General features: G+C 33.6%; 1 protein-coding gene across 1 annotated transcript; it reads right to left on the bottom strand.

The window, feature by feature from the left end:
* Positions 1-381: 381 nt before the first annotated feature.
* Positions 382-6,694, bottom strand: LOC101510288 (phosphoenolpyruvate carboxylase). The gene is made up of 10 exons (XM_004505439.4): positions 6,168-6,694; positions 5,084-5,478; positions 4,824-4,908; positions 3,835-4,057; positions 3,545-3,648; positions 3,371-3,458; positions 2,976-3,130; positions 1,806-2,804; positions 1,005-1,391; positions 382-837 (listed from the first exon to the last, which is right to left on the bottom strand). Exons 1-10 carry the CDS (start codon positions 6,333-6,335, stop codon positions 541-543), a joined length of 2,901 nt encoding a protein of 966 aa, XP_004505496.1. The 5' UTR covers positions 6,336-6,694; the 3' UTR covers positions 382-540.
* Positions 6,695-8,852: the final 2,158 nt, after the last annotated feature.

The raw sequence follows: 8,852 nt of genomic DNA, 5'->3' as shown, positions 1-8,852 counted from the left end.
CAGTTTAAAATATATATTTTTCTCGGACAATGTCATGACTTGAACTTAAACTATCACCAAAATAAATATGTAAGATGAGAAGAAGGAAAAGTTGAGGTGTTGCTGGATAATCATTAGTTGTACTAACAGAAAATAAGTTATGCCTACCCATTCAAAAGTTACATAAGTTGTACGAAGTAAGAAAGAGTTTCTTTTTTTTGACGCTAGAAAGAGTAAGTTACGTATTTATTTTGCACTTATGATGTGCTAGACTTAATTAAGTGGCCAATGGAAGTGTCAAACAGGTTTTAATATGGTGGGAGATATGGACCAGAGACTTTAAATCACAAAGGACCATGACTCGTTGAAATCATGCAGTGAGGACATGTTTGACACGAGAAGTAGTCTTACATTCATTATATTATTTATTAGATGGAGCAATAATTGTTATTTGATGTGGGTCCACATCTGCAGAAGGCAACATAGTTAGCAATTTATGTATCCCATTGTCACAAAGTTACAAACATTGTATATGAGAAAATAACAACCATAATTGACAACTTAACCAGTGTTCTGCATGCCAGCAGCTATACCCTTCATTGTCAAAATAAGGGTATCCTCCAAACCAGGAGCATAGTCGCTCGTCGGATTGAGTTTCACAAGCTCTGCTGCGGGGTTGCTTGATTCCACGAAATCCTTGGACAAATGTGGCCTTAATTTCACATTGTAATCAGGATCGCGGATTCGCTTCAATGTGTAGGCTTGCAAAACATTGAGAGTTGTGATATATGAATCACGGAGACGAAGTCTTTGCTTCAAGTATGGGTCTCCTTCAAGGATATCTTTGTGTCCAGCAACCTACAAAACAAGATTTACATTATTACTATAAGCCAATAAAATACTAAGATAAAATAAAATTGATTTCACTTGTTGATTGAAAAAAAAAAAACACCCCATCTACAGCCAGCCAAAAGAACAGGTGATTAAAATTCCCTACGAGAAATATAGAAGCAATAATATATTACTTGGAGGAGAAGGCTCTTGGTTTCTTCATATGCAGATCGTAATCGCTCTCCAAATGACCACAGTTCATCTGACACTAAGAGTTTGTCATAAAGAGTTGCGATCCCCGGGTCTCCTTTGGCAAACACCATCTCAACCAAGTCAATGGTGACCCTGAAGAATGGCCATTGATTATACATATCTTGAAGCATTTGGAGATTCTTTGGATCCTTCTCAATTACATACTTGAATGCTGCCCCAAAGCCAAGCCATACCGGTAAGTGAAACCTTGTCTGAGTCCAGGCAAAGATCCAAGGGATAGCACGAAGTGATTCAATTCCTCCACTTGGCTTTCGTTTTGATGGACGACTGCCAATGTTCATTCTTCCATACTCCAACTCAGGAGTTGCCTGCAGTTTGCGAGATTCATAAATAAAAGTAAGGAATGAAAATGATGTACACAAAACAAAAAGGAAAATAAGAAAAGAAACAATGTCGTTAGTTATATGACACAAAAGGAAATATAATTTTTTACTTAAATCATCGTATAATATTGTTGCAGCAATAATCATAAGCAGTAATAACTTTCACATGACTGAGGAAGAATGAAACACGATCATTAATAGTCATAAAAGTTATTAGGAAATTTCAAATACCAAGTCTATTAAAGAAGTATGTCTTAATCGCTAGCACTAATACACAGTTATTTCAATGCCGATATTATTGTTTTTATGTAAAAATACCTATTAAACTGCTAGAAAATCAAGGGCATCTTCATGTACTAATGTTAATTACCAATAAGAGTGATTGGAAGCAATACTTACACATCGGAAGTATTCAACAAAACGAGGTTCCTGAAAAACAATGGAGCGATACTCCTCTGTTGCAATGACAGCCATCTCATCCATGAGGGCACGCCATTCTGGTTTTGGGGACACGGGAGGGTGCATTCCATGCTCAAGTGTAGCAGCAGTGAAACGCTGAAGAGTTCTGAAGCACAAATGCTCCTCTCCAAATGACTGTTCAATAACTTCACCTTGAACTGTAACACGAAGTGAACCATGAATAGTATCTGGTGGCTGAGATAGTATAGCAAGGTGAGTAGGACCTCCTCCTCTTCCTACAGTCCCTCCTCTTCCATGGAACATTGTTAGCTTAACACCAAACTCCTTTGCAACCTTTATAAGTTCTTCTTGAGCCTTGTACAAAGCCCAAGCTGCAGAGAGACGGCCGGCATCTTTTCCCGAGTCTGAGTATCCTATCATAACTTCTTGTTTTCCATTGATACGGTTTCTGTACCATTCTATAGAGAACAGGCGGGCTACAGCAGCAGGAGCAGCCTCGAGATCAGCAAGCTTTTCGAACAATGGGACAACCCTTAATGGCTGCTTCACATGACATTCACGTTGTAAAAGTTCTACAGCAAGCACATCAGATGGGGCCGTTGCCATTGAAATGATATAAGCACCAAAGCTGTCTGAAGGAAGTTCAGCAATGACACGGAAGGTTTCAAGAACATCAGCAATTTCTTCAGTTTTAGGAAGATCGGGGCCAAATAGAGGGCGCTTTCCACTGAGCTCAGACAACAGCCATTCCTGCCTGCGTTCCTCAGACCATTCTCGATAAGATCCAATCTCCAAGTGGTTTGTTACAACATCCATGACATCAGTGTGCCTATCTGATTCTTGACGAATGTCAAGTCTCACAAGTGAAAGCCCAAATGTGGAAACTTGCCTCAAGAAATCAAGAAGGCTTCCATCAGCTATTGGTTGATCACCGCATGCACACAGTGACCTATAGCAGAGTTCAAGAGGCTCCAGGAACTACATGAAAAATTGAAGGTTAGAGTTTAATATAATATATTGCCGGAACTACATCAAGACAAAGAGCAACCCAATTATCAAACAAGTCGCTTCGAGGAAGTTGCCTTTTAGGTGAAAAGGTTCATTTATCTGTACCCTGTACAGTTTATCCGGAAGTATTGAGGACAATACCTTTTCAACATTTGTGAACGTAATCTCTTCAGGTATTTCAGAGCTCCCATTGGCTAATAACTGTCGGGCATGTTCACGTGTATTATACAGTTTGTCCCTCACATCACCAAGAATAACACGATATGGCTCATTTGATGGAACCTGCTTCCAAAACTCTGCAGCAATGAAGAATTTATTATTATATTTTAATAACAATAAAATTTACTTACCAAAACTTCAAAAGATATGGCTCTAAATGCATCGACAAGTTAGAGACAACATCACAGCATTAGTGTAGTGTGTTCAGCATTAAATATGAAATTATGTATTCATTATTGTAGAGATTTCAATAAAGAATTATAATATTTGGAGTGTTAATACATAACAATATATTATGCCTATTACATAGTACATACCAATATAATGTTTTGCATCTCTTTTTGCTGAGCTGCGGAGTTCCTCAGCACGAATACGTAGCTCATCATTACAACGCCACATAGACAACTGCCAAAAACAGACAATAAGCAAGATGGTAAACAATACTTTCCACCCAAAAAAATAGTAAACAATACTAAAATTAAATTTGATACCTCAAACATGAGATCCTCAATTTGAGAGAAGTATAAATTAGCAGCCATCATTCTAGCCAGCAAACACACATCCCTCGTAACTTCAGGGGTTACTCTGGGGTTGCCTGCAATGCACATTAGACAAATTTTATGACAAGTATCCAAAACTAGAGATGATAGAATTCAATGACGAGATGTACTGAATGAAGAAAATATGAGGCATCAGAAATCTAGGGATGAAATATTTTGAATCTATATCCACATAAATACTTTGACCAAAAAAGTCAGGAAGGTTAACAAAAGATAGTTACCATCACGATCTCCTCCCATCCATGAAGAGAATTGAATAACAGGGGCATTATATGGGATGCGTTCATTAATTCCGATGTTCTTCAGAGCAGTGTCAATGCGGCGCAAAAATTTTGGTACACCTTTCCAGATTGTCTCATGAAAGTAGCTCATTCCTGCCCTCATCTCGTCTTGTGGTGTAGGAGGAGTTCTTCGAATTTCATCTGTACGAAATGCAGCTTGAATCTGTATGAGAGAAACACGATCAGTGTCTTACGACTGCACAAAGTTTGCCATATAGACATAGTCATACACAGATTCAACAAACAGTTCATAACTATAAATTAATGAAATTCTCAAAGTAGAATGTTAATAGAAATCAAATCTAGTTGGAAATCAAGTGCGAGAGGAAATTAAATTGGAAAAGCCAAATCCATAATACTAGAGCTTGATAAGAAAGCAACAATAAGAGCAGAATCAAATGCTATAAATATGATAATAAATAGAATTAAAAGAAGTAGTTTTGAACAAGCATTATAATAGTATTATTAAGATGTTGCTCTACTTGAAGGTAGATTACATCAAACACAACACTTTGACTAGTACAAATATTTTACGATAATTCTGAAGCCAAACATATGTGCCAAATGCTCGCGGAAAAGTTACAAGATTTTAATTTTGGATATTAAACACAAATAAATTCCACCCATTGTAGAACTTTATGCAACAAGTGTAGCATTACAACATTTATTCAATACTGTCCAATGTTAATAGATAAAAACATAGATACTTTAATTATTATAGCCCTACCAAGGAAAATAATTTACCACTTAATCATTTATAGGTTATCGTGTCTAAACACCATGAAACTACTCTGAATGTTTATCACCTCAATCATGATGTTTATGCATAACTGTACATGTAAAGGGGCATACAACTCAGACAATCATGTGGCTGTCAATGATGGCATCATATATGTATATAGAATCAAGATAAATCAGAAGTTAGACACCTCTCTTTGCAAAGCCTCGTCAAGTTCCTGCTTATCATCTGGTGTTATATCTTTTGCATACAACTGTGTCAAAGAATCCCTTATCCTGAAAACAAAACAGAAAGGCAACTATTATCAACAGAAAGATTAAGCCATAGCACAAATGTCACCATTAGAGGCCACTGATTTTCAGCCCAGTGAATTGATAAATGCGCAACTCCTCCTCTCAGTCCTCCGAGTTGAATTTCAACAATCACCATCAAGGTTAGAAATGGACAAACCTTCCGTGCTTTTGCAACAAAGATCTACGAACAGACTGAGTAGGATGAGCAGTTAAGACCAAATCTACGGTTTGGCTCTTCAAAGCACCAAAGACTTCATGGGGGGTCTTTTTCAGTTGATTCACAAGCCTCTTCAAGGTCTCTTCAATGTCTGACTCCGTGATGGCAGAGTTCTCATCAGCAAAATCGCCCTTCTTTAATAACTTAATCCTTCTTCGGTAGGCAATTTGAACTTCTTCTGCCAAGTTGGCCAAATTAAGCATGTGAGCAAATGACTTGGCAATGACAATAGAATCCCCAGCATCAAGACCGGTCAGCATGTTCCCAAGTTCCTCCAACTTCTGAGGGTTATTTTCCCCTTCATACTCAGCAGACAGCTCATAACAGTCTTGAACCTAGTCAACATCAAATTACCAAAACTATTAGCCACAAAGTCCATGTATGCAGGTGAAGGAAAGTAAAAAATGTAGACTATGTGCAAGCAAGCCAATATCCAAGTAAAATTTGATTTTATATACTGAAGCATGAATCTATTTCACCAAAAACTTAACTTTTAGCTCAAAACAAAAAGGATCAAAATGACAAGAGACATAGAACCAAGGTTTTAAGACGTTAATTTGTACTGCAACATGAAAAAATTTGATGTCTCTGCGAGCGCAATACGGCTGCGATTGAAGGCAGGATCAATTGCATTCGATCGCAGCTCTCTGCAATATCAAGGACTGCAACGGGATGACAATTTAAAACCATGCATAGAAGACACAATTGTAGGCTCTTAAACGGTTAAATCCACCAACCATAACTTTAAATGCCCATTCCAGAAAGCATGTAGACATACATACATAGTTACATACACACATCCCAAGTAATACATACATAGTTACATACACACTTGTTTGCATTTCCTTTAAAAAAAATACAGTCATACCGAATAATTTTATAAAAAAAAAAATCATCAAATTACTCCATGTTCTAAGACCAAAAAGAATCACCATTTCACAAAAATCGAAGTGGGGCATCTGAAATTTTCCAATGCAAGGGTAAAAGGTAGCATATTTTGATGATTGAAAAACAAAAAAATTACCGTTTCTCTGATATCATCCCCATGCAAATCCTGAAGAATGTCAAGAAAACGATCGAGCAACAAAGCATCATATTCAACAAGCTTATCATCATCAGACACTTTACTCGGTGCTAGCAACCTCAACTGAGCATCAATTGAAGCCATTTTCTCAATTTTCCTACTTGTCATCCTCACACACTCACTCGCCACTCTGAACGAACCGATCAATTGAAGATGGCAACAGAAAAGTAGATAAAGCTTGTAACACTGAAAATGCTGATGTTAAGTTTTTTGTTTTTTTATTTGTAACGGAAATGAGTCAAAAGCAGAAAAATGAGGTACAAAAGTAGAGAATGCTAGAGAGAGAGAGAGAGAGAGAAGCAAGATGAAAACGATATGGTTGTAGGTTCGTTCCCGTTATATATGATGATGAATTCCATTGTTTGGACGGAAACGTACAGAAAAAGAATATAAATAAATAGAAAAAAGAAAACAAGGTAAGTAGCGCCACACACAAAAAAGAGAGGGACGCAATTTCAAGTGCCCTCAACCTTCTTCCTTCTTCAATTTCATTTCTTATACAAATTTCTATTCTTCCTATATAATTAAATCAATTGATTAGAAAAAGTTATGAAATTTTATTTATTTATTTATTATTTTTTTCTCTCATAATTTTTTTTATATAGTAAATAGAATTTTAGATTGTGGGTTTTAATGTAGAAAACTTTAATTAACATTGTAACAACATATAAAATAAAACATGTGACTTATAAGAACATAAATAATATTTAAACAAATGATTTGTAGCAAGAATTGAAATATTTATTTTTAATAAAAAAATTTAAAGAAAAATATTGTTTATTTATTACTATAAAAAAATTATTATTATTTTAGAAATATTATTTGACTATTATTTTGAAAAACTGATTCTGTTTTCTATTTACAAAAAATTGAAGTTTTTATTAAGTTCAAACCCACCACTTTATTATTAAATTAATAATAAATTAGTTTCTTAATTTATAAATATTAAAAAAAAAGCGGTTTCTTAAATAATTCAAAAAGTAATTTTTAGAGCATCAACACATAAAATGTGCGTCCTCGTGTTGTTGTACAAGGTTACAGTTTGAGTCGAAAATTATTTGATGAATGAAATAAATTTCAAATTCCCATGTTCTATGGTTGGAAGAATAGATTCCCATATAGAAATGGATTTTATATGTATTTTTATTTTCTATGACTATCTCTACACTCCACTTCTATGAAAGATTCTTGAAATAGTATAATTAATGTTTTTCCAACACTTTTTCTAAAATAAAGTTGTTTAAGAATAAGATTCTTAATATTATATTTTTTTTTAAATTCTAAAAATCTATACATTATAATAAAGCAAACATGATAAATTGGCAAGTTTGACATGTGTCAACAAACTAGAGTGTTAAGAAAATATAAGTTTCTATTAATAGAAATAATACGTGTTTATTTTTGAGAAGTTAATGGTCAATTAAAAAAATAAAAGGAATGAATTAGAAATAAAAAGCTTTTTTTGTAAGAAAAGCATAAAACTTCTGTTACATCACGATCTTTGTCCACGATACAATTTAATGGTCAATTAAAAATAAAATACAATACACTACGACTTACAGTTTTTTCATGTATCCGTTGAGAAGTTAATGGCCAATTAAAAAATAAGAAAAATAAATTAAAAATAAAAGATTTTTTTAAGACAAAAATAAAACTTCTATTACATGAGAAATGCAGAAGTGAATAACCAATTAAAAATAATCTATACAATATAATATCTCTTTTTTTAGAATAAAATTAAACTTATGTTACACGACTTTGTACGTGCGTCAGTTGAAAAGTTTAACTGTTCAGAATTTAGTGGTCGGTTAAAAAAGAAGAATAACAGCAAAATAAAGTCACTAACACCACGACTTGACAGTTTTTGTAATTGTTTTTTAAACAGCAATCACCCGCTTCAAATTAATTTAATTAAAAAAATTAATTTATTTTACGAATTCTTTTAATACTCCGTTAACCGTCTATCTTTGGTATTCTCTCATTTCTTGCGTCTCCCTTATATCTATGTATACACAATTCTTTTAAGCTTTCTTTGTCAAAGCTTTCTTATTCATCTTTATCCAATGTCTGAAACAAAAATCATATTTTGTTGCTTCAATTTCTCCAAGAAATGAGTCATGGAATTTGGTTGTTAGAGGTGTGCGAATGTGGTTTTTGTGTCAATGGAGATAGTACTGAGATTAATATTCGTGAACTTTTATTTATCGGATTAAGATTTATATTGTTTTGTTATGCATATATATTTTGTATTGTTTATGTTTCTTAATTTTGTATGTGTATATGTATATTTCTATCATCTTATATAACATTTGTCTTAATAACTCCGATTTTAAATTCACTCATAAATAGTTAACAAATTGTACATTTGTATATTTATATTTCTATTCTCTTATACAAGATTTGTCTTAATAACTCCGATTTTAAATTCACTCATAAATAGTTAACAAATTGTACATTTGTATATTTATATTTCTATTCTCTTATACAAGATTTGTCTTAATAACTCCGATTTTAAATTCTCATAAATAATTGTTGCCCGTCCTAATAATTTTGATTATAAGTTGTCTAATAAATAATTTATTTAAGTAAATATAAAATTTATTTATAGCTATGAATTCAATTAAA

The sequence above is a fragment of the Cicer arietinum genome, chromosome 6 (genome assembly GCF_000331145.2).
Source record: "Cicer arietinum cultivar CDC Frontier isolate Library 1 chromosome 6, Cicar.CDCFrontier_v2.0, whole genome shotgun sequence".
In the NCBI taxonomy this organism is placed as follows: Eukaryota; Viridiplantae; Streptophyta; class Magnoliopsida; order Fabales; family Fabaceae; genus Cicer; species Cicer arietinum.
This window is presented reverse-complemented; position numbering and strand designations above follow the sequence as displayed.

What these genes read in the sequence shown, in the direction of transcription:
- LOC101510288 (XM_004505439.4), bottom strand. Translation starts at nt 6,335, where the DNA reads ATGACAAGTAGGAAAATTGAGAAAATGGCTTCAATTGATGCTCAGTTG. An exon ending in TTGTTGCAAAAGCACGGAAG is followed by an intron (nt 4,909 to 5,083) that starts GTTTGTCCATTT and finishes TTTTGTTTTCAG; the next exon opens with GATAAGGGATTCTTTGACAC. An exon ending in CCAAGAGCCTTCTCCTCCAA is followed by an intron (nt 838 to 1,004) that starts GTAATATATTAT and finishes CTTGTTTTGTAG; the next exon opens with GTTGCTGGACACAAAGATAT.